The sequence below is a fragment of the Nerophis ophidion genome, linkage group LG08 (assembly GCF_033978795.1).
Source record: "Nerophis ophidion isolate RoL-2023_Sa linkage group LG08, RoL_Noph_v1.0, whole genome shotgun sequence".
Lineage (NCBI taxonomy): Eukaryota > Metazoa > Chordata > Actinopteri > Syngnathiformes > Syngnathidae > Nerophis > Nerophis ophidion.
Genome location: NC_084618.1, coordinates 77483132 through 77500346, shown reverse-complemented (window position 1 = coordinate 77500346; position 17215 = coordinate 77483132). Strand labels below are relative to the sequence as shown.

The following is a 17215-nucleotide window of genomic DNA, read 5'->3' as shown; positions in this document are numbered from 1 at the left end:
AATTGAACAGTTTTCCTTTTATATCGCATTATTTGGGTACTTATTTAGCCAGCTAGCTAGTTTACTCCGTGTTTTGCTTGGATAACTAAATATTACTTTCGCAAAAATCCATATTTATTTTACAATTACCAGAAACATTCTTGGAATACACAAACACTAGAGTCATATTTTCAGGTTGTTTGTTTGTTAATACCTAACGTCACACTATTTTTATTACTTAGTTCAAGATATTCGTTTATAAAACCAGCTGAACAGTTTATTATTTGTTTGCATGTTTGTTACAGAAAAATAACCAAATAAAGGATTGAGTTGTTTTAAATTGAGCAGTTTTCTTTTATAGAGTTGCAGACATCGCATTATTTTGGTACTTATTTAGCCAGTTAGCCAGTTTACTTCGTGTTTTGCTTCGGTAACTAAATATTCAGGTCATTTGTCAGCTAGTTAGTTGCTGAAAATATGAAGATAATGGACTTATTTACCGATAAATAAAAAATTTAATCTCTGGTGTAAACATCCCACTAACTTGGCAGTTATCTCGTTCGCGTGGTAGCTAGCTCGTCAGTTGGTTTGTTAACTCGTGAGTTACGACAAAAAACTGCTTGATGACAATAATGTTGTCGATATTGCACTGTTTTTGCGGAATTTGTTCAACTTTATAACTGATATTCACAAAAACGCTACAGCCCTCTCGCGACCCCGAAAGGGACAAGCGGTAGAAAATGGTTCGATGGATGGATGGATGGATGGATGGAGCTGTGTTGTGTGAGCTAAGGAAATTATTGAAATGAATAGTCATTCAGTCAGTTAGCTTAAGTTTGTTTGCTAGTTAATATGTGACAAAAAATCTGTCTCAAGGAAAAAAAATTGGAGGAAAACATTTTAGCTATGTTTGTTAGCTATCTGGTAAGTTAGCATGTAAGTTTGCCTTACAATTACATGGACAGTCGATAATTTACTGTCTTAAATATTAAGTTCATTTGTTAGATGGTTAATTGCTGAAAATGTGAAGATAATGGAATAAATTACTGATAAAATAATAATGTAATCTCCGGTGTAAAAATCCCACTAATTTGGCAGTTAGCTCGTTTCGCGAAGGTAGCTAGCTCGTCAGATGGTTTGTTAGCTCGTGAGTTACGACAAATAGCTGCATGATGACAGTAATTTTGTCGTTATCGCACCGTTTTTGCGGAATCCATTCAATTTTATGACTGATATTTACAAAAACGCTCCAGCCCTCTCGCGACCCCGAAAGGGACTAGCGGTAGAAAATGGTAAGATGGATGGATGGATGAATGGAGCTGAGTTGTGTGAGCTAAGGAAACTATTAAAATGTATTGTCATCCAGTCAGTTAGCTATTTAAGTTTCTTGGCTAGTTGGTATGTGACAAAAAATCTGTCTAAAGGGAAAAAAAATTGGAGGAAAACATTTTAGCTAGTTTGTTAGCTATCTGGTAAGTTAGCATGTAAGTTAGCCTTACAAATACACGGACAGTTGATGATTTCCTGTCTTCAATATTAAAGGTCATTTATCAGCTAGTTAGTGCGCTGAAAATGTGAAGATAATGGAATGAATTTTTGATAAAGTAATAATGTAATCTTTGGTGTAAACATCCCACTAATTTGGCAGTTAGCTTGTTCGCGTGGTAGCTAGCTCATCAGTTGGTTTGTTAGCTCTTGAGTTACGACAAATAACTGCATTATGACAATAATGTTGTCGATATTGCAGTGTTTTTGCGGAATTTTTTCAACTTTATAACTGATATTCACAAAAACGCTACAGCCCTCTCGCGACCCCGAAAGGGACAACCGGTAGAAAATGGTTAGATGGATGGATGGATGGATGGATGGATGGATGGATGGAGCTGTGTTGTGTGAGCTAAGGAAATTATTGAAATGAATAGTCATTCAGTCAGTTAGCTTAAGTTTGTTTGCTAGTTAGTATGTGACCAAAAAATCTGTCTCAAGGAAAAAAAATTGGAGGAAAACATTTTAGCTATGTTTGTTAGCTATCTGGTAAGTTAGCATGTAAGTTTGCCTTACAATTACATGGACAGTCGATAATTTACTGTCTTAAATATTAAGTTCATTCGTCAGCTAGTTAGTGCGCTGAAAATGTGAAGATAATGGAATGAATTACTGATTAAGTAATAATGTAATCTCCGGTGTAAACATCCCACTAATTTGGCAGTTAGCTCGTTCGCGTGGTAGCTAGCTCGTCAGATGGTTTGTTAGCTCGTGAGTTACGACAAATAGCTGCATGATGACAATAATTTTGTCATTATCGCACCGTTTTTGCAGAATCCATTCAATTTTATGACTGATATTCACAAAAACGCTCCAGCCCTCTCGCGACCCCGAAAGGGACAAGCGGTAGAAAATGGTAAGATGGATGGATGGATGAACGGAGCTGTGTTGTGTGAGCTAAGGAAACTTTTAAAATGTATTGTCATCCAGTCAGTTAGCTATTTAAGTTTGTTGGCTAGTTAGTATGTGACAAAAAATCTGTCTAAAGGGAAAAGAAATTGGAGGAAAACATTTTAGCTATGTTTGTTAGCTATCTGGTAAGTTAGCATGTAAGTTTGCCTTACAATTACATGGACAGTCGATAATTTACTGTCGTAAATATTAAGTTTAATTGTTAGCTAGTTAATTGCTGAAAATGTGAAGATAATGGAATAAATTACTGATAAAATAATAATGTAATCTCCGGTGTAAAAATCCCACTAATTTGGCAGTTAGCTCGTTCGCGAAGGTAGCTAGCTCGTCAGATGGTTTGTTAGCTCGTGAGTTACGACAAATATCTGTATGATGACAATCATTTTGTCGTTATCGCACCGTTTTTGCAGAATCCATTCAATTTTATGACTGATATTCACAAAAACGCTGCAGCCCTCTCGCGACTCCGAAAGGGACAAGCGGTAGAAAATGGTAAGATGGATGGATGGATGAACGGAGCTGTGTTGTGTGAGCTAAGGAAACTTTTAAAATGTATTGTCATCCAGTCAGTTAGCTATTTAAGTTTGTTGGCTAGTTAGTATGTGACAACAAATCTGTCTAAAGGGAAAAGAAATTGGAGGAAAACATTTTAGCAATGTTTGTTAGCTATCTGGTAAGTTAGCATGTAAGTTTGCCTTACAATTACATGGACAGTCGATAATTTACTGTCGTAAATATTAAGTTTAATTGTTAGCTAGTTAATTGCTGAAAATGTGAAGATAATGGAATAAATTACTGATAAAGTAATAATGTAATCTTCGGTGTAAAAATCCCACTAATTTGGCAGTTAGCTCGTTCGCGAAGGTAGCTAGCTCGTCAGATGGTCTGTTAGCTCGTGAGTTACGACAAATAGCTGCATGATGACAATCATTTTGTCGTTATCGCACCGTTTTTGCAGAATCCATTCAATTTTATGACTGATATTCACAAAAACGCTGCAGCCCTCTCGCGACTCCGAAAAGGACAAGCGGTAGAAAATGGTAAGATGGATGGATGGATGAACGGAGCTGTGTTGTGTGAGCTAAGGAAATTATTAAAATGTATTGTCATCCAGTCAGTTAGCTATTTAAGTTTGTTGGCTAGTTAGTATGTGACAAAAAATCTGTCTAAAGGGAAAAGAAATTGGAGGAAAACATTTTAGCTAGTTTGTTAGCTATCTGGTAAGTTAGCATGTAAGTTTGCCTTACAATTACACGGACAGTCGATAATTTACTGTCTTAAATATTAAGTTAATTTGTCCGCTAATTAGTGCGCTGAAAATGTGAAGATAATGGAATTAATTTTTGATAAAGTAATAATGTAATCTTTGGTGTAAACATCCCACTAATTTGGCAGTTAGCTTGTTCACGTGGTAGCTAGCTCATCAGTTGGTTTGTTAGCTCGTGAGTTACGACAAAAAGCTGCATGATGACAATAATTTTGTCGTTATCGCACTGTTTTTTAAAGAATTCATTCAACTTTATGACTGATATTCACAAAAACGCTCCACGCCTCTCGCGACCCCGAAAGGGACAAGCGGTAGAAAATGGTTGGATGGATGGATGGATGGAGCTATGTTATGTGAGCTAAGGAAATAATTAGCTAGTTAAGTTTGTTGGCTAGTTAACATGTGACAAAAAAATTGTCTAAAGGAAAAAAAATGGAGGAAAATATTTTTTCTTCTCGTTATTTTAGCTAAGTTTGTTAGCTATCTGTCAAGTTAGCATGTAAGTTAGCCTTACAACAGGGGTCTCAAACTCACTTTACCAGTGGGCCACTGGATGCAGAGTCTGGGTGAGGCTGGGCCGCAAGAAAAGGTTTCCTAAAAAAATTTTTTGCATACTCCTCAGCATGGAATATATTTGTAATTAGCCGACGCAGGGAGAATAATGTTATTTCCGCAATGTGTGTCGTTCCGCTTTCCCTCCCTGCAGCAACACGGCGGTCGGCGGATAATAGCCTGGAAAGTACCGGGATAGCGAGTGCAAAAAAAGTGACGGCTCCCGGAGTGTTATCCGGCATCATATAGAAATATATGTAGTGTTCATCGTGTGAGGCAATGCAAATTAAATAATAATTAAAAAAAATAACGATTTGAATTGGTCCAGGTTACCGGGGACTGTTATTACTGACGGACAGGTGTCACGGTGTGACTGCAGCCGGGCACGTAAGAAAACCCTTGTCTCCATGGCAACGTCTCTGTCGCTTTCACTCACTTGCCGCTTTTCCACTAATGCAGAGGTAGGCAACCCAGAATGTTAAAAAAAAGCCATTTTGGACTCAAATAACACAACACTGTCAAGCGCCATTCATATAAAATTTACGGGCCGCACTAACATTAAACTTTCATATTAAAGTGGGGGCTGCAAAATAACGTCTGAGACCCCTGCCTTACAATTAAATGGAAAATTCATAATTTACCGTCTCGCCTTGATATTTATTTAACCAGTGTAATTTTAAACCACTTTACTTAGTTTTAAAATGTGCTTAACAGAGAATTATTCCCCTCACTGTTGCATTAATAGAGCAGAATGATCATTTGCTAGCTCGTTAGCTCATTCAAGGTTTATCATAAAAGAGGGCCTTTATGTTGTTGGAATTACTAAATGTAAATATGGTGAATCATTTCTAGTGTTGTTGACTACTCCATTCAAAGTGTTTCTATTGCTTTCAAACAAAATAAAATGTTCACTTTAAGCTGTACCGCTGTTGCTGCTGCTGCATTATTATCATTTTGCTTCCATATTGTGCTGAAGTGCGTCCATCCTTGGAAATGTCCTGGCTGTATGTATAATACTGTAAGTATCCCCTGGACAAAAGGGCTGCACGGCCTTCTTGTCAAACGCAAGCAAAGCTACATCAATTCATTTTAATCGCTTACAGTAAACAACTCAGTCTTTTTCGCTTCACTTTGGCTTGTCATATCTGCTGTCTTCCACCTTTTTGCTGCTTTTTAGCTGCATGCCAAAAAAGTCTTCTTCTCAAGGCCATGAAGAAGCTGCAAACTAAAAAAGCCGAGTATCGCTGCACACCTCTTGATCGAGTTTTATGTCACGAATGTCAATGTTCTTTGCTTTGTCGTGTGGTGGTGTTTTTATTTGATTTAAATATTTTTGAATTGTCATGATAATGTTGCACAGGAAAAAAGGTGCCAGGGCTGACAAGCTTGCTGTGTTGCACTGCTTTTGAGGCATTTCTACTCGTTTTTTAACCAGCACACGCCAAATTTGATGAAAAAAATGATTACTTTGATGAAAAAAATTATATTATTAATATTATAATGATAGAGAGTATTTTTTTAAAAATGTGTATAAAATATTTTGAAATATTAAAAATAACTCAAAACCATCACAAAATGCACAGTAAAAAAGCAGGTAAGATGCATTATGTAGTTCATTTGCATTCCATAATAATGTTCAAAAATTAAAATAAGTAATAAGAAAATATGTGTTAAAAAACAAAAAAAATATATATAATTTAAAACAGATATTGTATATTCAATCAATCAATCAATGTTTACTTATATAGCCCTAAATCACAAGTGTCTCAAAGGGCTGCACAAGCCACTAAGACATTGTCGGCTCAGATCCCACATCTGGGCAAGAAAAAACTCAACCCAATGGGATGACGATGAGAAACCTTGGAGGGGACTGCAGATGTGGGGACCCCCACTGGGCGACCGGTGCAATGGACATTGAGTGGATCTCGCATAATATTGCGAGAGTCCAGTCCATAGTGGATCTAACATAACAGGGTCAGAGTCCAGTCCAAAGCGGGGCCAGCAGGAGATTAAATTAAAAACTTGTATGTAAAATATGAAGTCAAACCAAAAAACCTGAGATTCTGCACTACAAATTATTTGCCACTTCCCAAGATTTGACTTTTTATTTTTAGAAATTTCCCTCATTTTAAGAGCTATTCACTTATTTTTAGTTACTGACTTTACATCACAATCGTAATTGTAGCATGAATATATTTTGCCTAATTTAGTTAAAAAATGTTCACATTGAGAAAAAATAACCATTTGAATAAGACATTTTGGTTTTCCCCAAGTCTGTCTATCTGTGTTGGCCCTGCGATGAGGTAGCGACTTGTCCAGGGTGTACAACGCCTTCCGCCCGATTGTAGCTGAGATAGGCTCCATCGACTCCGAAGGGAATAAGCAGTAGAAAATGGATGGATGTATGGGTTTTCCCCAAATAGAAAATCTTTTTTGCAACATTCCAAGGATGCTTAATTTAAAAATTGCAAGTTGAAAAATGCTTGTTTTTAAAATAAAATACTTATTTCTATTTGAAAAGGCCTGCTAATTTTTAGATATACAAATATTGCTTTAGGGTGTCTTATGAAGTAAAATTAATTAGCTGCATAGGCAGATAATTTTACTAGTGTTTAGTACTTTTTTCCTAAAATCTAACTCTTTTTATTTTATATTTTTTCAGCTCTTTGTTATTACTTTGATCCAAGAAAATATTATAATAATACAGAGTATTTAAAAAAAAAAGTGTATAAAATATGTTGTTTTAATTAAAAAACTAACTCAAAACTACCACAAAATGCACATTAAGAAAGCAGGTAAGGTGCATTCTGTAGTTCAGTTGTCACATAATAATGTTAAAAAATAAACATAAGTAATAACAAAATATTTATTAAAAAACGGGAAAAAAATGAATATAATTTAAAACAGATATTGTATAATTAAAGACGTTTATGTGAAATATACAATTAAACAAAAACTGCAAATTATTTGCCACTTCCCATGATTTGACACTTTATTTCTAGAAATTTCCCTCGTTTAAGAGCTATTTACTTATTTTTAGTCATTGACTTTACATCATAATCTTAATTTTACCATGAATATATTTTGCCTAAATAACTATTTAAATAAGACATTTTGGTTTTCCCCAAATAGAAAATATTTTTTGCAACAACCCAAGGATATTTAATTTAAGAATTGCAAATTGAATAATACTTGTTTTTAAAATACAATACGTATTTATATCTTAAAGGCCTGCTAATTTTTAGATGTATAAATATTAATTTAGGGTGTCTTATGAAGTAAAATTAATTAGCTGCATAGGCAGATCATTTTACTTGTTTTTAGTATTTTTTTTCCTAAAATCCAAGTCTTTTTATCTTATATTTTGTCAGCTCTTTATTATTACTTTGATCAAAGAATATATTAAAAATATTATAATAATGAGGTTTTTTTTTAAAGTATAAAATATGTGGTTTTAATTAAAAAAAAGAAAAAAACTCAAAACTACCACAAAATGTACATTAAGAAAGCAGGTGAGATGCATTCTGTAGTTCAGTTGTGTTACATAATAATGTTCAAAAATTAACACAAGTTATAAGAAAATATGTATTAAAAAACAAAAAAAACTAAAATAATGTAATTTAAAACAGATATTGTATTATCAATCAATCAATCAATGTTTACTTATATAGCCCTAAATCAAGAGTGTCTCAAAGGGCTGCACAAGCCACTAAGACATCGTCGGCTCAGATCCCACATTAGGGCAAGGAAAAACTCAACCCAATGGGATGACAATGAGAAACCTTGAAGGGGACCGCAGATACGGAGACCCCCCCACCCCCCACCCCCCCTCCTCCTCCCACTGGGCGACCGGTGCAATGGACGTTGAACTATGAATTTACGTGGTTGAAAAAAATGTATTAAATATGTATTAAAAAACGGGGAAAAAACAATAATATAATTTAAAACAGATATTGTGTAATTAAAGACTTTTATGTGAAAGATACAATTAAACAAAAACAGAGATTGTACACTGCAAATTATTTTCCACTTCCCAAGATTTTACATTTTATTTCCAGAAATTTCCCTAGTTTTAAGAGCTATTTACTTACTTTTAGTCTTTGACTTTACATCACAATCTTAATTGTAGCATGAATATATTTGGCCTAATTTAGTTTAAATATGTTCACATTGAGAAAATAACTATTTGAATAAGACATTTTGGTTTTCCCCAAATAGAAAGTCTTTTTTGCAACATTCCGAGGTTGCTTAGTTTAAGAATTGCAAGTTGAATAATGCTTGTTTTTAAAATAAGATACTTATTTCTATCTGAAAAGGCCTGCTAATTTTTAGATATACAAATATTGATTCACGGTTTCTTATGAGGTCAAATTAATTAGCTGCATGGGCACATAATTTTACTAGTTTTTAGTACTTTTTTCCTAAAATCTAAGCCTCTTTATATTTTATCAGCTGTTTTTTGCAATGTAAAATATAATATACACAATCAAAAGATGTCTGTGGAAAATGAAATACATTAAGAAAATGTACAAAAATTTAAAAATGTAAAATATACACACATTCATTTCAACTAAAACAGGGTGTGCAAAGTGCAGCAGGGGGGCCATTAGCGGCCCACAGCTTGTTTTTTCGTGGCCTGCGACACACTGTAAAGACAAAATAAAACATTTCGGGTTAGAACATTAAAAAATATATACATACATCATGCAATTTTTGGAGAAATTGCATGTGAATGTGGAAATGTGCGAGCTGACTTTAAAAGCTAACATTAGCAAGTTAACAGTTAGAATGCGTCAAGTGCCAAGTCTTATGACTATGATACGTACGCATATCAAATTAGCTGAATAAGTTGGCATGCTAACATGTGTCAGGTACCAAGTTATATGACTCTAAGGCAGGGGTGCCCATTACCTTGATCGCAGGCTACCGGTTTGACCGTGGAGGGTGTCTATGTCGATGTGGAGGGTGTGTATGTCGATGTGTATGTGGAGGGTGTGTATGTCGATGTGGAGGGTGTGTATGTCGATGTGGAGGGTGTGTATGTCGATGTGGAGGGTGTGTATGTCGATGTGGAGGGTGTGTATGTCGATGTGTATGTGGAGGGTGTGTATGTCGATGTGTATGTGGAGGGTGTGTATGTCGATGTGGAGGGTGTGTATGTCGATGTGTATGTGGAGGGTGTGTATGTCGATGTGGAGGGTGTGTATGTCGATGTGTATGTGGAGGGTGTGTATGTCGATGTGGAGGGTGTGTATGTCGATGTGTATGTGGAGGGTGTGTATGTCGATGTGGAGGGTGTGTATGTCGATGTGGAGGGTGTGTATGTCGATCGCCAGCCAGGCTTTTAAAAAAATAGACCTAAAAATTAGCGATCATCAATCTTCACCAAGACGGCACCCGAGGGTCTTGTGAGATAACGCTGGCTGCTGCCAGATCATTATTAAGAAAAAAATGGCCGACAGGAAGGCGAGAAACAAATTTTATTTCAACAGACTGTCGCGCCGTACCTTCCGTCAAAACTCTAAAGGCCGACTGCACATTTCCTATCTTCACAATGAAAGCGCTGCTTCATGCTGCCTGCGCTAACATAATAAGAGTGTCGGAAAGCTCTCCCGTCCAAAGGCAAAACCTAGTAACTCACTTCTAGCTGATTTTGAGAAAACAAAGGAAAACCAATCTATCGTGATGCTGTTTTACAAAGATCTACAACAATGGTTCCCAAACTTCTGCAGGCTGGCGCCCCCTTGGCTCCCCAGTGAATTCCTAGAACCCCCCCCCCCCAACACAGACACATATGGAAACAAACACCTCTTTCTTGATATTTGGTATGCTGCAATTTGAAAAGAGAAAGGTTAAACACAAATGTGTATTTCACAAATAAAACCCAATTTAGTAAACCAATTTATTTTTTAGCAGTTTTAACTGTTTCAGCAACATAGGATGGTAAATACCACCCTAACCAGCTCAACACAACACAACACGGCGAGTCCCCAATTTCATGTTGACTCGAACTCAAGATGATGTTGACTGCCAGAATGCGGTTTTTATTATAAGATAAAATTCTGAACATTACAAGCTTGAAATCACAAACCTGAGCTTTTGCTTTTGTAGTCTATGCTGTCGGATCTGACTGGGCCAGAGCGGCGTGTGGTAACCGGACCCTGATGCGTCGTCCACCGACTCGTCCTGCTGCACGTGTTGTGTACAAATCGTCAAACAAACGTTCGAACTTCTGACTTCGACTTCGGACTGCCGCCCCCCTACCGCCCCCTTCTTCCTCACCGCCCCCCCAGATCTTTCCACCGCCCACTTTGGGAACCACTGATCTACAAAGTCATCAAACGTTTAGATGTTTTCTTGAGCTTTCATTTTCTTACTGATTGAGCCATGGATTGAATCTGCTCTCATGAACGGGTGCCCTTTCTCCAGATATTTTATCACAATCTCGGGTGGGCCCCATTCTGCGTTTGCACATTGGGCAAGAGCCGTGTACAGCGTCCAGTTTTTATTTTGACCTCCACACTTATCTGCCCAAAAGAGTATGCAAGGGGAAGAATCAAGAACAATACATTTAATGAAGGTGCTTGCAACGTCCTGGGCCAATCTTCCAAATATCCCCTCGTGCCATAATATCACATAATCAGGTTGACCATTCGTGCAAATGTCTCATTAAAGACAATAAGGCGACTGACAAAGAAGCTTCGATTGCTCCCTTGAGATACTAGGTTTTTCTGTTGTATCTAGTTGCTAGGTCCTGCCATGCGCGTAACAGCTTACTTACGGAACAAATTACAATATCGCATACACTAATGTAAAGCATATCACCTAGGAACTCCAAAATTATTATCAGCTCAGTTTTGACCAAAATTGAGTTACTGGGTTTTGCCTTTGGACGGGAGAGATGGCGTGCACAAGCGAGCAAGCTACGGAATTTGCCGCCAATGTTTTTTCTTGTAAAGTGTATGGAAGCTGGATAAATAAGATGCCAAAAACCAACCACTTTCATGTGGTATTGGACAGAAAGGAGGACTTTTTATCTCCTCCATTCAAGAATGTGGACGTTATCATCATTACTGTCTGATTCCAATCAATGCAAGTCATCAGAATCAGGTAATACACCAACTTATATTCTTGTCTTCATGAAAGAAAGACATCTATATGTGTTACACATGCTCGTATTATCACTAAACACATTTAACTTGTTTACAAAAACATCTCTTTCATAAATAACTAAATATAAATGATATATATGAATGAGGTAGATCCACTCGATTTGGTTAATTGAAAAGTAGCTCGCCTGCAAAAAAGGTGTGGGCACCCCTGCTCTAAGGTGTTTGGCTGCAAAATTGTCCAGAAAAGTTAACATGTGCGTTAAAGTTAAAGCACCAATGATTGTCACACACACACACACAACGTGTGGTGAAATGTGTCCTCTGCATTTGACCCATCCCCTTGTTCATCGCCTGGGAAGTGAGGGGAGCAGTGGGCAGCAGCGGTGCCGCGCCCGGGAGTCATTTATGGTGATTTAACCCCCAATTCCAACCCTTGATGCTGAGTGCCAAGCAGGGAGGTAATGGCTCCCTTTTTTTTTTATAGTCTTTGGTATGACTCGGCCGGGGTTTGAACTCACAACCTACCGATCTCAGGGCGGACAGTCTAACCACCAGGCCACTGAGTAGGTCATGCTAACAGATAGCACTGTGGTATAAGGGGTCTTAGCTTTCGGCTGCAAAATTAGCTGAAAAAGTAATAAAACTAATGATACTAATACTGTTTGAGGCTGAGCCAATCAGTGGTCACAATACTGAACATCACGGTCTGATTGTATTAGTATTTTTAGTTTATCTGGCCATTTTCATGCTTGAAAATATTGAATTGAGGGCAAGATTAAATAGAATATGAATTTTAATTGATAACAAAAAGCTAAAATATGGATGTTGTGTTCAGATAGTTTGGCATATAATGATTGAGCTATATTGTATTGGTTTTATTATCTTTATTGTACAAAATGTGTCAAGGTAGCTTGAAAAAGTTGGGACACGCCAAACATATAACAAACTTTTAGATTTTGCACTTAAAAACGCAACAAAATTGACAACAAAAATCTGACCGATAGTAATTCAAACAAATATATATATGTATATATATATATATATTAAAAAATGAAAGATGAATTCACTCAAAAAATGTAACACTGATGAATAGATTTATTGAAAAATGTTACGTTATTACACTACTTGGTAAAATATTAGAAACAGTAGTTTTTGAGCAGTAGTCCACTCCTGCTCCAAACTACAAGCAAGTTGAATAATGAAGGCTCCATACGAACGGCATCCTTGCTGCTTGAAGAAGCAAAGTCCTTTCTTCTTCTTAATTACCAGGGCTTTGTGCTCCTTCCCGTTGCCTAGGTTACGCTCCGGTGACTGGTATGTGCCATCCGCTGAGGAGCTGCACTCTGAATCACGAGGACGGCTTCTCTTCCGCCTTTGTGGTCGCTCACGAGACGGGCCACGTGTAAGTTATTTATTTGATTTATCACTCAATCATTATTTATATAGCCCTAAATCACTAGTGTCTCAAAGGGCTGCACAAACCACAACAACATCCTCGGTAGGCCCACATAAGGGCAAGGAAAACTCACACCCAGTGGGACGTCGGTGACAATGATGACTATGAGAAACCTTGGAGAGGACCGCATATGTAGGGCATGGGTGTCAAACTCTGGCCCGCGGGCCACCGTGTATTTTCATTTGGCCCTTGAGGCAATATCAAATTAACCTTAGGGCTGGCCCGCCGGTATTATACAGCGGCGGTGTAGCTGTAACACCGCATTCACCGCTAATACTCATACTTGCTAACCCTCACCCCCGATTTTCCAAGGAGACTCCCGAATTTCAGTGCCCCTCCCAAAAATCACCAGGGGGCAACCATTCTCCCAAATTTCTCCCGATTCCCACCTGGACAACAATATTGGGGGCGTGCCTTAAAGGCACTGCCTCAAGCGTCCTCTAAAACCTTTCGTCACGTCCGCTTTTCCTACGTAGAAACAGCGTGCCGGCCTAATCACATGATATATGTGGCTTTTACACACACACACACGCTAATGCAATGCAAGCTTGGTCAACAGCCATACAGGTCACACTGAGGGTGGCCGTATAAACAACTTTAAGACTGTTACAAAAATGCGCCACACTGTGAACCTACACTAAACAAGAATGACAAGCAAATTTCGGGAGAACATCCGCACTGTAACACCACATAAACACAACAAAACAAATAGACACATAACCCCTTGCAGCACTACCTTTTCCTGGACGCTACAATATACATGTTTATTATTAGCCTGTGGGAAAAGTTTATTTTGATATTTACCTGAGAAGGCTGCAAATAGAAAAGAGGCATTCAATTTCTATTTAAATTTGATTGGATATGCCATTGCTATTTTTAAATTATTAGTATTATTTGAGACTGGATTTTGCATGTCACTATAAAGTTATATAAGTCTCGCTTGTTCAATATTCAATGCAAAACTTGTTTGGGTCCCTATTAAAAGGTTAATTTGTTCAACCTTTGTTCAGTTCAAAATTTTGGCCCACTCTGTATTTGAGTTTGACACCCCTGCTCTAGGGGACCGAAAGCAATGGATGTCGAGCGGGTCTAACATGATGCTGTGAACGTTCAATCCATACTGGATCCAACACAGCAGAAAGAGTCCCGTCCACAGTGGAGCCAATATTTAAAATATTAGTCCTAAATGGGCACAAAGTCAAAAACATCTCAATAATAATAAAGTAATAGTTAATGCATGTAATTGTAATATTAAATCAAAATTATGGATTAAAGAAATCAGATACCATCAAAATAAGTTAGAAATATATAAATCAATCAATCAATGTTTATTTATATAGCCCTAAATCCCAAGTGCATCAAAGGACTGCACAAACCACAACGACATCCTCGGTAGGGCCCACATAAGGGCAAGGGAAAACTCATCCCAGTGGGACGTCGACAATGATGACTATTAGAAACTTTGGAGAGGACCGCATATGTGGGCAATCTCTCCCAAGCCCCCCCGGGTGACCGAAAGCAATGGATGTCGAGCGGATCTAACATGTTATTGTGAAAGTCCAATCCAAAGTGGATCTAACGTATCCGTGAGAATCAAGTCCAAAGTGGATCCAATATAGTAGCGAGAGTCCCGTCCAAAGTGGAGTCAGCAGGAAACCATTCCAAGCGGAGGCGGATCAGCAGCGCAGAGATGTCCCCAGGCGATACACAGGCGAGCGGTCCATCCTGGGTCCTGACTCTGGACAGCCAGTACTTCATCCATGGCCACCGGACCTGACCCCCTCCACAAGGGAGGGGGGAACATAGGAGAAAAAGAAAAGAAACGGCAGATCAACTGGTCTAAAAAGGGAGTCTATTTAAAGGCTAGAGTATACAAATGAGTTTTACGATGAGACTTAAATGCTTCTACTGAGGTAGCATCTAGAACTGTTAACAGGAGGGCATTCCAGAGTACTGGAGCCCGAACGGAAAACGCTCTATAGCCCGCAGACTTTTTTTGGGCTTTGGGGATCACTAATAAGCCGGAGTCCTTTGAAGGCAGATTTCTTGCCGGGACATATGGTACAATACAATCGGCAAGATAGGATGGAGCTAGACCGTGTAGTATTTTATACGTAAGTAGTAAAACCTTAAAGTCACATCTTAAGTGCACAGGAAGCCAGTGCAGGTGAGCCAGTATAGGTATATATGTATGTATATATGTATATAAAGGTATATACAGTATAGGTATATATATATGTATATATGTATATAAAGGTATATACAGTACAGGTATATATGTATGTATATATGTATATAAAGGTATATACAGTATAGGTATATATGTATGTATATATGTATATAAAGGTATATACAGTATAGGTATATATGTATGTATATATGTATATAAAGGTATATACAGTACAGGTATATATGTATGTATATATGTATATAAAGGTATATACAGTACAGGTATATATGTATGTATATATGTATATAAAGGTATATACAGTACAGGTATATATGTATGTATATATGTATATAAAGGTATATACAGTATAGGTATATATGTATGTATATATGTATATAAAGGTATATACAGTATAGGTATATATGTATGTATATATGTATATAAAGGTATATACAGTACAGGCGTAATGTGATCAAACTTTCTTGTTCTTGTCAAAAGTCTAGCAGACGCATTTTGTAGCAACTGTAATCTTTTAATGCTAGACATGGACAGAAGTCATTTCATAATGTGTCATATCATACATTACATTAAAAAAAAGTTACACCATTTTTAAAAATATGATGGAGCCCAGCGAAGCGTCGTTAAGTAAACATCTTGTGACTTTGCCGACACATTTGCGACGCCCAGGCTGGGAATGGAGCACGACGGCCAGGGCAACCGCTGCGCCGACGAGACCAGCATGGGCAGCATCATGGCACCGCTGGTCCAGGCCGCCTTCCACCGCTACCACTGGTCCCGCTGCAGCAAGCAGGAGCTCAGTCGCTACATCCAGTGGGTTTTCCCAATCCCGGCATGTCCTGTTGCTGATGTTCACGTTTCCTCTGGCTCACCACGACCTCTCCCACCAGCTCCTACGACTGCCTGCTGGATGATCCCTTTGAGCACAAGTGGCCCAAGCTTCAGGAGCTCCCCGGGATCAACTATTCCATGGACGAACAGTGCCGCTTTGACTTCGGTGTCGGTTATAAGATGTGCACCGCTGTAAGTACATACATTCATGCCATACACAGTTTGCCCAGGAATAACCTTTTCCGCGTTTCGCCGCCCAGTTCCGCACGTACGACCCCTGCAAGCAGCTGTGGTGCAGCCATCCCGACAACCAGTACTTCTGCAAAACAAAAAAAGGGCCACCTGTGGATGGGACAGAATGTGGTCCTGGAAAGGTGAGGAGTCACATTTGTTGTCTTTATCACGCTTAAAGGTCCCTTGTAATGATGGTCAAGCAGTCATATGTGTTTCTGTGACATGATGAAGGACAAACTTTTTTCCTCATAAACATTAAATCAACTCCATTTGCAGTAGAACTTCGTTATTCACAGGAGATACGTGCCAGGACCCCCAGGCTTGTAGGGATGATATAGCCTGTGTTTTTTCCTGACCTAACGTATATTCCGCTCTACCCCGGTATCGAGCAATGTATAATGGATGAACCACAGAAACCTTGAATATATATATATATATATATATATATATATATATATATATATATATATATATATATACAGTGGGGCAAAAAAGTATTTAGTCAGCCACCGATTGTGCAAGTTCTTCCACTTAAAATGATGACAGAGGTCTGTAATTTTCATCCTAGGTACACTTCAACTGTGAGAGACAGAATGTGAAAAAAAAAATCCAGGAATTCACATTGTAGTCATTTTAAAGAATTTATTTGTAAATTATTGTGGAAAATAAGTATTTGGTCAACCATTCAAAGCTCTCACTGATGGAAGGAGGTTTTGACTCAAAATCTCACGATACATGGCCCCATTCATTCTTTCCTTAACACGGATCAATCGTCCTGTCCCCTTAGCAGAAAAACAGCCCCAAAGCATGATGTTTCCACCCCCATGCTTCACAGTAGGTATGGTGTTCTTGGGATGCAACTCAGTATTCTTCTTCCTCCAAACACGAGTTTATACCAAAATGGATACATGGAGGATACAGCAGAGGATTGGGAGAATGTCATGTGGTCAGATGAAACCAAAATAGAACATTTTGGTATAAACTCAACTCATCGTGTTTGGAGGAAGAAGAATACTGAGTTGCATCCCAAGAACACCATAACTACTGTGAAGCATGGGGGTGGAAACATCATGCTTTGGGGCTGTTTTTCTGCTAAGGGGACAGGACGATTGATCCGTGTTAAGGAAAGAATGAATGGG

At 38.1% G+C, this 17215-nt stretch overlaps 1 protein-coding gene across 3 annotated transcripts in view; it reads left to right on the top strand.

Annotated features, from left to right (window-relative positions):
- LOC133558409 (A disintegrin and metalloproteinase with thrombospondin motifs 14) overlaps positions 1-17215 on the top strand; it is a 136654-nt gene that overhangs the window by 73216 nt on the left and 46223 nt on the right. For all 3 annotated transcript variants that reach the window (XM_061909778.1, XM_061909777.1, XM_061909779.1), the window contains exons 7-10: positions 12664-12769; positions 15681-15824; positions 15902-16034; positions 16103-16216. In XM_061909778.1, the coding sequence (XP_061765762.1) occupies positions 12664-12769; positions 15681-15824; positions 15902-16034; positions 16103-16216 (497 nt within the window). The remainder of the gene's footprint in view (positions 1-12663; positions 12770-15680; positions 15825-15901; positions 16035-16102; positions 16217-17215) is intronic.